The sequence below is a fragment of the Polyodon spathula genome, chromosome 6 (genome assembly GCF_017654505.1).
Source record: "Polyodon spathula isolate WHYD16114869_AA chromosome 6, ASM1765450v1, whole genome shotgun sequence".
Taxonomy (NCBI): domain Eukaryota; kingdom Metazoa; phylum Chordata; class Actinopteri; order Acipenseriformes; family Polyodontidae; genus Polyodon; species Polyodon spathula.
Window position 1 is genome coordinate 8,741,284 of NC_054539.1, and position 17,518 is coordinate 8,758,801.

The 17,518-nt window shown below is 37.2% G+C and overlaps 1 protein-coding gene across 2 annotated transcripts in view; it reads right to left on the reverse strand.

The window, feature by feature from the left end:
* The window catches only part of klhdc3 (kelch domain containing 3), a 46,828-nt gene extending 30,354 nt beyond the window's left edge, over nt 1-16,474 (reverse strand). Inside the window, exons 1-9 of one of the 2 annotated variants that reach the window (XM_041251971.1) lie at nt 16,187-16,474; nt 12,464-12,710; nt 11,104-11,280; nt 9,168-9,283; nt 8,824-8,895; nt 7,339-7,552; nt 5,013-5,099; nt 3,760-3,868; nt 3,368-3,421 (exon numbers count right to left, since the gene is read on the reverse strand). In XM_041251971.1, the coding sequence (XP_041107905.1) occupies nt 3,368-3,421; nt 3,760-3,868; nt 5,013-5,099; nt 7,339-7,552; nt 8,824-8,895; nt 9,168-9,283; nt 11,104-11,280; nt 12,464-12,617 (983 nt within the window). In that variant the 5' untranslated portion in view covers nt 12,618-12,710; nt 16,187-16,474. The remainder of the gene's footprint in view (nt 1-3,367; nt 3,422-3,759; nt 3,869-5,012; nt 5,100-7,338; nt 7,553-8,823; nt 8,896-9,167; nt 9,284-11,103; nt 11,281-12,463; nt 12,711-16,186) is intronic. The other variant, XM_041251972.1, reaches the window with a different exon arrangement.
* Between the last annotated feature and the right edge of the window lie 1,044 nt (nt 16,475-17,518).

Here is a 17,518-nt window from a genome sequence, read left to right on the forward strand (position 1 = left end):
AGTATCACTGCATCTAATGAATAGCAATTCAACAACCCTGTAGGAGGCACCAGAAAGGACATAAAACCTGTCTAGAAAATTGTGACATCTGGCTCACATGGACTCATTACGAACTTTAAGATGAAGTAGACAAGCATGTTGAAGTGTTTTATAAAAAGAGCCAAGACGTTAGATTATGTCCAAGATGAGTGATTTTATGATAAGAGACAGTCATTAACAATTCCAATACAGGGACTTCTGCCAAGGTAAAAGCACCAACTGAAACTGGTGGTCTGCTTGAAAGAGATAACCAACATTTATCATGAAAGCAGATGATCCTGAGTGAAATACAAGACTTCAAACATGAGCTCTCAGACTGCACCTACCCCAGACGTGGCTCCATTTAGAAAGCACCAGTCATAGCTAGGGGTCTACTTAAAATCACAGAGAAATTGAACATTTTTCGTAGGTCTATCACGGCATAAATAGCAAAATTTGCGGATATTTTACGGCTGTATTCATACAACATACCAAATACATTTATTTTCGAAAAAAATAAGGTATATAAATGGACACTGACAAAAACATTTTTGGTTTCTTTTTAATCACTCGATCATTCTTCCTTGACCATGACATGCCTGGGTGACTATGACTGAAGCATATGCACTTAATCACCTAATTAGCGAGACAGTTGATTGGAAGATTTCAGCTGTTGAATCGCAAGCTTGAATAAAAGCAATAAAAGAATCACAGAAAAAAAAATATGCCACGTCCGTCAGGAGAGCAGCGCCTCTGTGCAATCGGCATGTTAGAGGCTGGTCTAGGACAGCGTACATTGACTCGCTGTCTTGGGTGCTCATAGCTAGCAATTTTAAACCTGGTGAGACGGTGTAACCAGACACACTGTCAATGACAGGCCATGAACTGGGAGACCAAGAGTCACAACACCTGCCCAAGATCGACAGATCATTTTGCAGCATCTTCATGATGTCAATTGTTAATCAGCACAATAAAAAGTCACTGCACTTGCTCTAAAACAGAGTTTGTCATTTTTCAATCACATCCAGTGAATTTTATCCAAATATAAGTGACAAGTTTCTTTTGAGGCTCAGTGTATATATATATATATATATATATATATATATATATATATATATATATATATATATATATACACACACACACATACATACACACACACACACACAGTACATATATACATATACAGTACCAGTCAAAAGTTTGAGTACACCTGCTGGAAACTAGTTTTTTTTCGTAACTGACAATGTTTTACGTCGTATATGTTTCTGTAAATACTTGAAAATGAAAACACATGTTACAATACACAAAACAAAACATAACATAAATATCAAAGCAATGTTCAAGAAAATTGTCTCTAAATCTTGGATTCCTCAAAATAGCCACCCTTTGCCTTAATAACAGCCTCATAAACACGAGGCATTCGGTTAACAAGTTTCAGCAGGAAATCATCCGACATGTCTTCCCAGCTCTTCTGCAGCAATTCCCAGAGATGTACGACACTTGTGGGTAGCTTCTTTTTGACTCTTCTGTCCAGTTCGTCTCATACAAGTTCTATGGGATTGAGGTCTGGAGACTGGGCAGGCCAGGTCATTAGATTGAGTTGACCTTCACTTTCCTTCTTCGCCAGATAGTTCTTGCACAACTTTGAGGTGCGTTTCGGGTCATTATCTTGCTGAAGAATGTAATCCTGATGGAATGGCATGACTCTGAAGTATGCTATGATAGCCACGCTGGTTGAGCTTGCCATAGACTTGGTAAAGATCACCAATTTTGTCACCAGCAAAGCAACCCCAGACCATGACACTGTCTCCTCCATGCTTGACAGTGGGAACCACACATGCAGAACTCATGCGCTCACCCTCTCTGCGTCTTACAAATACTCGGCGGTTGGACCCAAATATTTCAAATTTTGATTCATTGGTCCATAAGACCAACTTCCACTCCTCAAACGTCCAGTTTCTGTGTTTTTCGGCACAGGTAAGTCTCTTCCACTTATTCTGCACTTTTATCAATGGTTTTTATGCAGCAATTCTTCCAGTTAGGCCAGCTTCACGCAATCTCCTCTGAACAGTTGATCTGGAAACATCTGTACTTCTAGTAGCATTTAGCTGAGCTTGTATTTCAGGGGCAGTTAATCGCCGGTTTCGCAGACTTGTGACTCGAATGAACTTGTTCTCTGATTCTGAGGTGACCCTTGGCCTACCTGACCTTGTTCGGTCCTCATGAGTGCCAGTTTCTTCAAATCGTTTGATGGTCTTGGCCACAGCAGTTACAGACACTTGCAAAGTTCTTGCGATTTATCTTAAAGATTGACCTTCATTTCTTAAAGTAAATTACTTTGCTTAACTGAGCGTATTTTGCCATTTTCTGCTCCCTTACATTCAGGAATGACAAACTTGTGCCTATGCTTCCTATATTTGTAGTAATCATGGACCCTCAACTGTTAACAATAATTGTTGACGAAAGGTTAATTAGGTTAACTCTGAGAACATCTAACAAAGATACTTTTATAATTAGGCCAGTGTTCTAACACCGTGTTATACACATTTCAGACTTTTAACTGACCTGGGCTTTAGACTGAAATCCCTTTGCTTTGGGTGACAAGAAAATTGACAAGATTTACATTTTCATTTCAAAATTACATTATTGAAAGCAATTCACTTATGATTATCATCTTATATAAGTAAACGTATCATATAATGAAATATTAAGTGTTTATAGGCAGGTTTATACAGTTAAAAGCATAGATAATCATGAAAAACCTGGTTTCAAGCAGATGTACTCAAACTTTTGACTGGTACTGTATATATATATATATATATATATATATATATATATATATATATATATATATATATATATATATATATAGATAGATAGATAGATAGATAGATAGATATAGTACTGAATATCTATTTTCAGTTGCTGATCAAAGCTATAAAAAGAAATAGGCTCATTTAATTGCAACAGGTATTTGCACATTTATAAACATCATTGATGGAAATAAGACTATTATACTGTAGGCTTATTTTCTAGGCTTCACTATAATCTCAATTAGACAAGTTACCTTAACATGTTGGTTAATTAAGAGAACAGGAGAATCTAGAATGGATTCAGTCCAATTTCCATCTTTCATAAGGAAACATGTGAAAAGAGTTGCCATCGAACTGCCTGTATAATAAAACTTGTTCAAAACAAGGAATTTTTTAAATCACCCAAAGAAAAAAGAAAATGAAAGGAATGGAAACAGTGGGCTTTGACTTTATCTATACTTAGATATCCAAATACTTCCAAGTAAAAAGAATCACTACTTCCAAGAGTGGGATAGAAAAAGCACACAACTCACTTGCAATAATCGTGGAAGTTGTTGGACTGCCAACCTCTTGTCCCTCTGATGGGACTTCATCATATTTGATAAAGCCATGTCAATACATAAAAACGTTGTATCAGTAATGAATTTATACAGAATGTATTTATTTACTTATAGACATACACAGTCCTGGTAATGATCTAAACAGACACCAACTATTAAAACTGGTTAAATAACGATTTTTTAATTTAAGCCTGAATTAAATAAATGCATTATAGCGCCGCTATAGATGAAATAGTGCCACTGTAAAACATTTCTCTATAAACACTAGCACGGCTATAGCGGTGCTATAATTTCAATTTAATGCAGGGTTTATTGTACAGTAGATCAGAACTTTACAGTAAGTCTAAAGAGGAACTGCCACTTACCTGGTGCCTCCAAAAAGGATAATCTTTTCTCCAACCATACAGCAGCACTGTCTCCTGCGTGGACATGGACCTTTCCCTTTGGGCTCTATCTTCTTCCAGGTGAAACTCTCTGCAATTCACAAAATTATTCTCAGGAGGTGTAGTAATTTTTATATGCGCAGTTGCCGAGAATATATCAGAGTACAAGTAGAAAATATATCTTGGAAGAAAAACCTACTGCAATGCAGTAACCAGGCTACATCTTACCTGTGGCAATATAGAACGTATAGGGACATTACAGTCAATAAGAGGAAAAAGGAAATAGGACAGGTTTCTAAACAGTAGTATTCCCTTGCCAATGTATTCTACTATATTCAATATATGCTTGCAACATTTCAATTGCACTTCCTCGGGCACAATTTTACTACACAACCCCTAAATAGGTCACAAACAATGAAGCTTATTTTTTTCTTGGTTGTAATCTATTTTAATAATTCAAGCACTGCAACAGTGACAGCTTCAGCCCTTTATAGGCATTTTGATTTACTATTTATTAAATCATTTGGTTATATATGGCTATGTTATGTCTTATCTAATATGTTCTAATACCTCTCAATGTTATATTTCCATCCTTGTTGTTATTTTAAGTATATAGCCAAAAAAACTAAGTAAAACAGGACACATTAAAGACTGAATTTGTTACCGAAAAGGAATTTTTAACTGAACTTCAGTTACAAAACCCCTTTTTTCTCTGTTGTTTTTGCTACTGTTGCACACATTCCATATATGGTAGGGACCACTATCCTCTTGCTGTTCCACTGTTCAACGTTAGCATCATTATCATTCGGTTTCTATGACAACAGAAGCAGTTCATTCTTCCCAGATGTAGAACATACACAAGATGCTAGGTGCTTACAACAGCATCTACTGGCTACAGATGCCCCATGTCATATTTACTATTGAGAGGTCAACTTGCTGTCAAATACTGGCAATTATTCCACTTGGTTTACTTAAGGCTCCCTATTAACACCTAATTTGTGAATTTCTCAGTTTAGCCACGTACAACCTTGTGGGGCATTTAATGTATTCTAAGGAATCAAATAATCAAACATTTTATAATAACGACATTGATGAGAAGCTTATTAATTTTGACCCTATGCCTCTTATTATATACATACTAACACACATACACACACCATTAAAGCTACTATAGGTCTATACAGGATGATTAACACGTCACAGTAAATTAACAGATTTATTAAAACATGAAATACCTGGATTAAATTGCCAGAGATCACTAAAGTGTCTGTCAAGTCGTGCATTGTATCCACCAAATATATACAATTCACCACTGTAGGAAACTGAAAGACAAAAAAGAAAGAAGAAATTACAGCTGAGGTTACCAATGTTGCAAAAAGCACAATACCCACCACTTTACTATAATAAATAAATAAATAAATAAATAAAAATAAATATATATATATATATATATATATATATATATATATATATATATATATATATATATATATATATATATATTTTTTTTTTTTTTTTTTTCTATGAAAATGACTGACAGAACCGTTTCTTATAATTTATTTGTGACTAAGTTATAATGAAGGCATGTTTATAACCTTTCATTTAAAATACTCCCTAACTTACTATCTCTTGAGATGTGAACTGAAATGATGAAGACAAACTTGTTCATACTGAAGTGCCACTTCATGTGGGTTCAAAAGTATTTTGGGGTCACCAAGAACAATAATAAACATGTCTCTTGGGGCGTTACATAAATCATTGATTGTTTAGGTCTACAGGCAATAAAATTATAATACAGCTCAACATTAAAGCTGTGAATGCCACACGTACAAACTAAACTGAATAAAACAGACCCTCTGAAACAGGGCTCCTGTAAATGACAGGAGCATCAGATCCTGGGGTTTTTACCAGTTAAAAATAGGACTGGCTTATTTGTTGGTTTCCTATTATTAATCAGCTTTAATGGATATGCCTTTTATGAATACAATACATACAAACATTAAATCATTGGGAATATTGCACACTTTAGGTTCTACTTTACAAAGAATTAGATTTTTTGTTAGAGTGGCACAAGAAGCATTCAGAAATACCCTTCATGTAAAATAAGGTGCGGTTTGGTTTTCTACACATGAAAAAGGTCATTATTGCACTCCTATTAAAAAAAAAAAAAAAGTGTCTGTATATTACCACATCCTTCCTACATAGCCTTGGAATACAAAAAAAAAAAAAGGTGTGAGATAGCGCCCCCTTTTGGTAATGTGTCGAGGCTGCTATCCTCACTCAGTCAGGTAATTTCAGGGGATTCCAGGTTATAGGCAGACAGGTATAAGTGTTTTTTTATTCAAAGTCCAAAACAAATAATAATAATTAAAAATGATATATCAGTGATGTATGCATGTTGTGGTAAGTAAATCAATTTATGTGTTTTATCATTATGTTTTATGCAGTGATTTCCGCATTGTGCGTTTCACAGATAGTGGTACAGTATTAACAAGATGCAATGTGTGCTGCTGCAGCTGTCACTGAATAATTTTTTTTTTTTTTTAAAAGATGGTTTTCATAAACTCGTGTCTAGTTTATGTATATTACATTCCAAAGTTATGTAATCTGTTTGGAATAAATATTTAGTAACACCTCTGTAGTATCTTAAACTTGCTTTAGGCTTCTTGCTTGTTTTTTTCTGACACTACCAAGACGTAATTACCCCTCGCATTCAATTGTTGTGAACAATCTTTTACTTAACTGCAATGACATTAAAATAAATCACGTCGGGGAGGAGAGGAATGGAGCGAAAATATATGTGGGCTGCACAATCGACATTGATTCGAACGATTCAACTTTGTGTGCCCAATTAATCGATTGCTATTTGGAGGTTTAACTGCCAGCTCCTTGTCTGCAACCACACCCGATGCGAACACCTCCAACCAATGACTTTTTAAACTGGTCTTTTATACCAGCCTTTACTAGTTAATTGTAACCAGCTGTACACTTAACATTTGTTATACCCAATTGGCCTCATTAGACCACTGCCTTCTGGGAGTTGTAGTTTTCTGTGCCTCTGAACTACATCTCTCTGTCTCCACTGCACCTGCAGTGGTACATGAGGTATACGCTCCATGCAAAACGGGGACCAACAGATCTCCCTTCTACTAGGTCTACCCCACACTTTACCAAAATGTTATAGCCGAAGATTTTGCCACTATATTGTTTACCAAAATACTGGGAGATTTTAAAAACATTTTTAGCAGTATACTTAATGTATACAAGAGATGCATATTATAGTCCACAAAATGACTGTTTTACATTTGAAATTTGACCTGGATTGTTTGTTTTCAATACAATTAACATATTTTGCTCAGATTCTCCTGAAAATACAAGAACATTGCTTGACTGTTTAATTCAAAAGGGTCTGATTAACTAATATAAACTTAAACTATTTTAAAACAAAAGATAGCATACAAATTGTCAAATTCTTCCAGAAGGAATGAACACCTGGCAAAATAGAAATTTACAATTAAAAACCAGTTTATACAGCAATATAAGGAAATCCCTGGTACTCACAAGCTGAATGACTGCGCCTCCCCTCTGGAAGGAGTGGAGTGGCAGGAGAATCTAACCAGCAGTTGGTTTCCGTATCAAACACTTTAATTTTATTGCAGTATATTTCATTGTTGGAGTGGAATGGTCCGAACCGATCGGCCCTGCCGCCAAACACAAACATTTTACTTCCGATCATTGTGGCAGAGTGGAAATCCCTCCAGCGAGCTGGTGTACCCTGTAAACATAGAATAAACAGTGTTCTCAAAAACAAAAAACAAAAAACATGAAATGAAGAAGTTAGATGAAAGGCACAGTAAGCTGTGGAGACCAAGACTGGCCTAAAGTTTTACCAATACTAAAGTTTTATCATCACTTACATTTCATCATTACTGTACCTCTGGAAGACACAAGTTAAAAACCTGGGTTGCCTTTAAGGATGAATGAAACAGTTTCGCAGGGACAAAACCTAAATCTGTGCCAGAAAAGTGTACTAATTGATAAAGACAACACTATCAAGCCCAGTGTACCTAGGATGCCAGTATGAATAATGTGAGATTCCAGATTTTAACCCTGATTTTAACCCTGATTTTAAGCCCCTCCCCCCATAATTCCCAGCGTGGTATATGAACGGTATTTTTTTTTTTTTTTTTTTTATAAATAACCACATTTTTGCAAAATGTCAGCCAATACCTCCAACAGACAAGTACAGCACTATGGTTTGTTAAACAACACTGCCACCTGCTGGGTGACATAATAATGTACCCTAAATCTACAGGGATGTTTCTGCTACCTATTATGGCAACAAAGTACTAGAGACTTAAAGAACATAAACGGTGTCATTTTTAGAATGGAGCACACTTACTACATCTTTTAAAAAATACAGAGCTACTCATATGGCAAGCTTAGGTACCAACAGATAAAGAGAAAAACATTTTTTGTTTAAATAATCTTTACAACTTCTTTAAATATTTTATGTGTCTACATTAAAAATAAGAGAATGAATACATACCCAGCAGTGAGATACAATAAGTAATTACACATTTAAAAAAAATAAAAAATTGCTGAACTCACTGGCCACTTATCAAGGCCCCTACAAGATACCTGAAACAATGTGTTTTGCAGGATTGTGCCAATTTCTCCAGAAGTACCGACTGTAAGTAAGTCAAGGAGGTAGGCTTAGGATTGCAGCCATGAATGGTTTACGCCAGTTTATCCCACAGATGCTCAATTGGATTGATATCCAAGGATTATTTTGGCAAAGGAAGATGCCTGTCTCGTATTTAAGTACAAAAGGAATGTTATTTAGCATTCCAGGTGACGCAAATAACCAAGCTCTAGGATATAAAATGAATTACAAATGTAGTTTTGGGGGAACTGACTTCCTAAGAATGTCAGCCCCCCCACTGTTAGATAATGTGATCCCTATATGCTCATTTGTAATTATTGTATCTGTTTTCTTCAGTTCCAGCACAAAGCACATGGTGCAAATAACACTACACCACTTACCCTGGCATTGATAAATGACCATGCCATTGTTGTAGTATCCAGCTTATGGATATCATTGGAAAAACAGTCTCCCTACAATTGGAAAAGAAATAGTTCATTATTTAAAAAAAACACAACAAAAAGGAATGCTTTTCATAAAAGCTCCCTAAACAGCTTGAGTTAGCTGTACTGCAACTCCTATTTAAAAAGGTAGAGATATGAATTAACCTTTACAAAAATGTACAATTCTTTACAAAACATGCATAAAGAACTGATTTATTATGTCACCCACATCCTCTCTGAATTTACCAGTAATACAATAAAACAGTGTGTACTTAATTAAACAATTTTAAAAATCTACCTACAAGTTGCTCGTATCCTCCAAAGATGTACATGCACTTTCCCAGGACGCAAGCTGAATGGCCATCTCTTGCTCCCGGAACTGTCCCAGTGATTTTTGGAGTGAACCATCTGTGATTGTCTTAAATGGAGAAAATAAAATAAATTAAATAGAGGAGCCTGGCTCAATGACTAAAAGTAAATTTGATAAATGATGCTATCTCAATTGGCCTAGCCCTTTCCTCCCTACTAAATAGCTACTTTATATAAAGTTGCATTGTTCAGTCTGCAGGTTGATCTGGGACCCAGAGTGGAATATCGAGGTTACTTAAATGGGAAGTCTCACTGGGGTGTCGCATGACTTATAGTTGTATAACATTTTATTTGCGACAACAAACGCATATCTGAAATGTCTGCTTGCATTTAACTGTTATAGCTGTTTAGATGTTCCAAGTGGTACACTGCAGGTTCCCAGCATGTTGTGCAGCTGGGCTCTCGTGTCGCATGGAAAATGACATTGCAGTGCGATAGAAACCAGTAAACATTGAAAAGTCAGCAGTAACATTTTGCTTTCCTTCCTAAAACCTGTGTAGGCACTTGAACTGTGATAAAAAAAAAAAAAAAAACATGTTTCATCTAATTGAGTTCCCTTCTCATAAATGTTCTCATTGTAATTATGTGGATATTCAATGCTGCATAGAGGCCATTACTTTGCGAACAGCAGCTGTTTTCACATCTCACAACTGCACAGGCACTGAAACAGGAGTCAACCTGGTTTATTTAGTCTAATTGAATATCTTAATATAGTATTTTTCACATACCGCTTTCACATAGTCATGCATACTGATAAATCCTCTCCTGATCAATCATTTTCTCACCAACCTCCTCAATAATGTGATCCAAGTCATTATTTTTTTACTATAACATCTCAAAAAGCTCTGCAAATGTTTGTGAAATTCATGGACAGCTGGATGCAGAAGCAGCTATCTTCTTTGCTTGTGTCCGTGTTATCTGTGGTGCAGGGGCTATGTGTGCTGCTCAGATATGCCCCTTTTTTTCGGCTTCATTTGGCACCTATAGCTCTGACTTCCAGAGAAAAAACGATTAGAGACCTGTGCTTGAAGTCTTTTTGATGATGTCGGACAGGGTACTACATCGGCCTGGAAAGGGAACATTGTAAAGTCGGACCTGGTCCAACATAGGACCGCAAAGGGGTAAGCATATATTTAGAGGAGAATTCTCGACCACACTGAAACATCATTTTCCAATAGGATTCTGGGAAGGAGAAGCACACTGGCAGTCCTTAGGTTTACACCAAGATTATATATATATATATATATATATATAATCAGCTAAGAAATACAATATGAATGACACTGCCCCTTTAAAGCCAGATAAACAGGAAACCGAAAAACAAATACGCAAAGGTTGCTTATGAAGATTCTCTATACATCTGATGCAAGATCAGGAGTTCAGTTTAGTGGGATGCAGAGGCTCTGAGCGCAACTGAAATTATAATTAAAATGTTATTGAAAAAGAACAACTACACAATTAGAAAATAGAAGAAAAAGCGTGTTATTTTGCATCTTTGTACTTTGCATATCTGTCTAATTTTGCATCTCTGTACCTGCCATTTACAAAAGCTGTATAAAATATATCTTCACTCTTTCCTGAGACAGGACAGAACAATGTGTTATATTATGCAGCATACACTGTCACCTTAAGTGGATAAAGCAAATTTGAAAGAATTCAATAATACCACAAGAAGTTACTGAGACGTGGTATTAGAATATTAAATGTAAGATTATAAAGGCCTTTCTAATACAGCGCAGGCTTAAAGAAGATGCTGTTTCACTTTTGACTGGAACATCTGAAAACCAGTGCACTTACACTTCTAAAGTAAACCCTGCATTAATGTGTTGCACCGCTCTGTATTGAGAGGAAGAGGAAAATCCTACTTACTGACTTCAAAAGCATAGAGCACATTGCAGGCACCCTCAGTGTCATTCCTCCCTCCCCAGACGTAAATAGTATCGTCCACCAGTACTGCTGTGTGTCCGTATCTCATGTACGGTACTTCCCTGGCATGTTCCCTTCCACAGGTTCGTACCGGAGGCAACTTCGTCCAGCGAAGAGATACTGAAGAGATAACACAAAAAACAAAAACGCAAATGATTCACTTGTCTGCAACTTGTACGGTAAACCACTCTACTCCTGGAAGTTGAAGTGACTGACAGAATGGGCCTGATTTATAAAGTTTTAACTCCAAGGGCTTTTTTACAGCAACAACCATCTTAGAAAGTTGTATATCAAAAGTTTTTTTTATTCATAAAATATTGATGTTATCACTGGTGCCCTACTATCATCTTTTTACTTTAAATGGGGAAGTAGATATTTTCAAAACCACCATTCCTAAAACCATTGTTTCTTCGTACCAAAAACACTGTGCTGTACATCAGTCTCACGTCCATGGTCAGGGTCTGGGGGAATGCGACAGAAATATAATGAGTTCTGGTTAGAAATCTCTCTCCCGACCTGTGAGGGCACTAAGTAGCGAAAGGGGAAGTCTTTGGGCGGACTGGCCTCACAGTTCATTTCCTGGGTCCGGAAGTCGGTCAGCCTAGAATGCGAGACTCTGTTGCAGGGACGTATTGACCCGGAAGGTAAACGAGGTAGCAGCTGTAAGCAATAAAGACAGCTGCAATCGCTTACCAAGGGGTCATGCGTGACAGCATAAAGGGGCCGGAGAATCGTAAATCTTTTCCTTTGCTTGGTTTATATTGAGAAACTGGACGGACCGTGTGAGACGCAGAGAAAGCATTGCAAAAGTATTTTCGTGTTGTTAGTAATTGTCTTGTTTGTTAAATCACCAGACGGCTACACACAAATCCGGAGCTGTCGCCACGGGCCAGCACAAAACCGGATCAACACTGCACTAGTCACAGTTAACACTGTTATCACCACTTGTTCACAAATATAGCACGTATTATATTGTACTTCACCACAAGCACTGAGAGCATTCACTTTGGACTTGTGATCGTGTGTGTGTCTAATTGTGTGCGTTTAGTACTGTGCTTACTGTTTATGGGGCTGCAACCCTTTTCACTACTGTGCAATACACATTGTTGTGTATTGCCAGCTCATTATTATTCGCTGGCTGGTCATCAGACCATTGGATCAATAACCATTAAACAAACCATTTCACCCGTACTTTGTTGTCTGTTTGTTCTTGGGATTACTGCACCAGCACTGCACCTGCTACTAATTGCCACTTTGCCATAGGGAGTTAGTGTAAATTCCCTTGATAAACATTCCACCCTACCCGCGTTAAACACATGAATGTCGATCTGGCGCAGGGTTTCATAGTCCTCCCCTGAACAGTAGCCCCCAAAGGAGTACACTTTGTGCCCGACGGCAACAGCAGCATGATTCACCCTCCGCGGCCCTCCTTCCAGGTGCACCGTCCACCGTAACATTCCCTTCGCAAGAGTCTCCAAAGAGAACACAGCCTCTTTAAACCATCATTCCATCATCATCCTGCCTTTATCATAACAAAGTCATCGCTGTTCCTGAAAGACAAAAGTAAACAAATTTCATTTCGACACTCTGGGACAAATGCAACATTTTTGCTTGAGCACAAAGTTTTCTCCAAGTGGAAAAAGCGTTACAGTTCCAAAACTAGTTTATTTCTAGTTTCATTAAGCCCCACCTTTTACTTGTCAATGGGACAAACTGAAGCACATTTCTAAAGATGTTACACAACTTCTTGTTAGCTTTGCTGTATCCTGTGTTGCTCGTATCATGTTTAATGTTCACAAAATATGAGACTTTCAATCACAGCCTAAGCCCTTTTGCAAGAGGAGGGAGCATGACTAGAATATGGTGCAGCATTTACAAAAGCAATCCTTTTGAATGCTCCCAAAACGAGAACTGCATTCCTCAGTTGATTGAAGACCCATTACTTGTAAATAAATAGCTAAACAATCAGCATTATGTTGAAAAACACTTTGCTGCAATATGGACAACACAAAGGTTTATGTTTCTTGTAAACAATGCAGGGTGTTCTCTAACACCAATACCTTCATGGGGCCGTACTGTGAAGCAAGTAGGAATAAGACCACCTTAACAGTAATAAACATCTGTGTTGCAGAAAGAGATAGAAATAATGAAAAGAGTAGTTGCTTGTTAATTCTAAACTTAATTATCATAAAAACAGATTTTATTTCTCTGTGAAACTTTGGCCGAGAACTTGCTTCATTATAGGAGGCCCTCAGGTTTTTTTTTTTTTTTTTTTTTTTTTTACAACTCTTCATTCTCCCTCTTCTTTCCTTTCAAGCACCGATTTAAAAATAGGAACCGTTTATAACAGCTCAACACAAGAACACTTGGTATGCACAGGCTGCATTGTATCCACGTTGGGCAAACAGTCTCCATGCTATACAAGGTTTGTGGACAAAATAACATGGATCATCAGTGCTTACATTCACCGACTTCAAATCAAAAACCTTACAATTTAATACAATTCAAACTATAGTATGCACCCCACACCCTGTCTCCTTCTGAAATCCAAATGTAACATACCTAAATAAAAACCAACTAAACAATCAAATGTTTGAGTTGTTTTAATGCTCATTAATTTATACACAATAAAGCTTAGGGTTATAAATTCTGACAGCTCATGAATGGCTTCACTGAGTATCTAATGGCTAATTGATAAATGTAAATGACCTGTTGTTGTGACAGTATGGACAGACATACAGAATACAGTAAAATAGCGTACGAATGGATGCACTTCACCGGACTTGTAATAAGTGCTCTGCTGAACACAAATCAATATCAAATTCCATTAACAATACATACTTTGATTATTGCAACAGGTCGCCAACATTTCTGGATCAAAATATGTTTTATGGGTGTGATTTGCCAAATAATTTTATGGCTTTACAGTATTCAGAAAATTATGGACTTAAACTATGCATGAAATATATGTATTTTGACTAGGACCAACTGGACTTAGTAAACAGAATATTTAAGAAAATACTAAGTAAATCTACAACCTATAGATAAAGGCAAATGTTAAAACGAATACATATTTAAATGCTACAGGCATACCCTGTAATGTATTGATTTTGATCCACTTCTCATTTGGACGCAAACCTTTATTTACACTTAAACTTGGGCACTGTGTATTCCACATAGACTACTATTCTATTTCAAGCACATACACCATGCAATGGAGAACCACATTGCACAGAACAAGCCTTAACCTGACACCTGACATTTATAAATGAGGGCTTGTTAAATTTAGCAACAGAAAAGTAGAGGGCCACCAATAGCTTTTAAATGTGCCTGTTTTAGCAAGTTTCCCCGCTCTCAGAAAGTGACTGGATTTAAACAATAATAACACTGCATTCGAATTTTTTTTTTTTTTTTTTTTTTTACAAAGGTCACCTTTTTGGCTGGAAAATGTAATGCAATGCAAAGGTGCCCGTGCCCATGCCCATGCACCCCCCCCCCCCCCCCCCCCCAGTTTGCATTATTATCCCCATGGAGACAGAGACATTGTAGTTGTTTTAGTGGGTCTTGAGCCAGCTGCACCTATTAGCACTAGTGAAAGCCCTAAAAGCTATGGTATATTTAAAAGTACAGAATCCATGTATTCAACACTGCCATGTTGTGCAACTCAAAATAAAAATAGCCTCCGAACTCTAGTAAAATTGTTCTAGAGTAACAAACATCTAGAAAGCCTAGACCAAACTGAAATGTAACCAGACAGACAATCCCATACTGAGCCCTGACAGAGCACAGTAGATGGCAGAAGCACGAGCACCCACGATAAAACAGAAAGACAGATACACACACACACACACTTCTGGAGAAAGTGGCATTGTCTGATGTCTTTCTGCAATCGTGCAAAATATCACTCAGAACACAGCCCCTTCTTTTTACAAAAGGTACCAAACCCTTCACTCAATATATGCATTTTCTGTAGTTTGTATGATCCAAACGTGTCCAATAGAAAATAAAAACTGCATTGTGATTTCTAGTTGTCCTTCCCCAGTCACAATACAGTTTAGTCCGTTCAGGAATTTGGCAACAAGACCAAATGAAAAGCACATTCCGTACATCAGTTGTTTCTGAAGCAACTGAAGCAAATTGCCATTCTTTCAAAGTGTGAGTGGGTAGGGCGCTAGGTCACGTCTTACTGCATTAGCAAAAAACACCTACTGACCAAAGTGTACTGTTCAGTTGTATCTATGATAAAGTAACTTCTGAACCCCATCCTGACCTTAATTAGGCCTTAAGGCAAAATAAAGTATGTAAAAATGGGGAGGGGCATAGTCACTTCTAGTTTTAGATTTCTGCTGATCATAAACTCTATCCCTATCTGTACTACTGACAATAAGCTATACAACGACCTTCACCTTGAGGTTATGTTAGAGAGCACCGAACCTGGGAGAGGGAAAAAAAGGCGGATAAAACCAGAATACGTCACCCATTGATAACAATGTTGAATGCCAAATTGGGGTCAAAACTCCAACATACGGGACTCGCACTTCACAAACTGTTATTTGACTGCGAGTTAAAATAATCCGAAATATCTGATAATCAACCCCTCACATCGGAGCTCACACAAATGAAATGTGCGTGGAAAGCAAAATAACGTTTAGTTGTTTTTTTTATTACCGTGCACAAGGGCGTTTGGCTAGCAGAGGGCGCCGAATTAAAGTACATTATAAACGTAAAGTCTGGCTATCTAACTAGTAGTAATGCGTAAGGTGCAGAAAACGTGCAAACATATCAACCACGTTTCAAAATAATACACAGAGGACGTGTTTCATTTGGTTTCATAGACTGTGTTATTATGCTAGTTTTGATAATTCAACGGAAATATATCAGTATCGGAGACTGCACGGCATTCCTTGCTGTATTTATTTGTGCAGGATTATAATCAGCAATAAACCCAATCTTACACACACGCTTCATGTACGGAATAAACTACTCATGGCACTCTTAAACGAATTTTAAAACGTGAATCTCTTACCTATGGGTTTATGCCACACTCCCGTTTCGGCCTCTCAGTCTGTCGTTTGTTTACGAATGATAGCGAATGGCATTGATTAGTTGCCTGTCAAAATCGTGAAAATATGTAACGATTTCCTTTGGAATGACACCTTAACAAACAAACAAAAAACCGTAGACAAAGGGTTTTACCAAACAAAAAAGGTAAAGTAGGTTATTAAAACATAATTACTAATTAAACTTTGCCAAAAACTAAAAGTAAAATAAATATTTCGATTTTTTTCTTTCTCTTGAGCGTGACACTCGACCGGACGCTTGCGCAATAAAAAGAAGTGCTGCATCCTGGGAATTGTCGTTTTCCCTCAGAGGCCTGAAGTAGCTGAATTATACTGTCTGGGTTTTAGTAAAAACTTTGCCTCCCACAATCCTTTTCGTAAACTTCCGGAAAGTGACCGTTTCAAATGCTAAAATAGCAGACTGTCCTTACAAAGGTATCGCCAAATGTTCCTGTCAGGACACTGCATTCTGATTGGTTATCATATTATAGTTAATAAAACAATGAATAATCCACTCCCAACACCGAAACCCTATACCTAAGGCCATTACACATCTAAAGCAGTTCATGTTTGGCAGTGAATAAGCGTTTTTGTTACTTAGAAAAAAAAAGAGAGGGGAGGTGCTGACTTCCTCAGTTCTCCTGACAGGAACATTTCGTGGTACTTTTGTAGGCACTCCAAATAGTAGCGTCTTAGTGGTTTTGCCACATTGATAAGGTCACAGCTTGCACATTGAAGTTTGCGACAGTGTTGTCAGATCAGAGATCTTCCCTCCAGATGTAGAGGTTTCACGTTTCTGCACAGGGCAATCTGGAGGTAAGAAATGGGCAGAGCTGTTTTTAAAAGTACATTTTTAATTTTACAGGATACAAGTTTTTGTTCCATAATGTGCAAGTCCTTCCTCTACTAAGATGGCGGATGCGCTGTGACGTCATGCCAGTTGGTATAACTGCGGCCGCTGATTCCTATAGAATTTCTCCACACGTTCGGTTTGCATTGACTGCCCAGTATAGCATCACGTCGTGTGCAGCAGGTATTAGGGCCGCTAGACACACATAGTCTGTGCTGCATACAATTTGAGTGAGATGAATTTAGTTGAAGAGCAGTGTTTAAGTGTTTTTATAATCAGTGAATATACTCTGTATTCTGGAAAATGATTTTTTTTTTACAGTGTAACCATGGTTTCTTATATATAATATTACTGGAGGTTTACGCTTAAAGAATTATACAAGTATAGTGCATTCCAATGAATTTCATACATGATAATTATGTTAACTTAAAAAAGAGAAGCACATGCA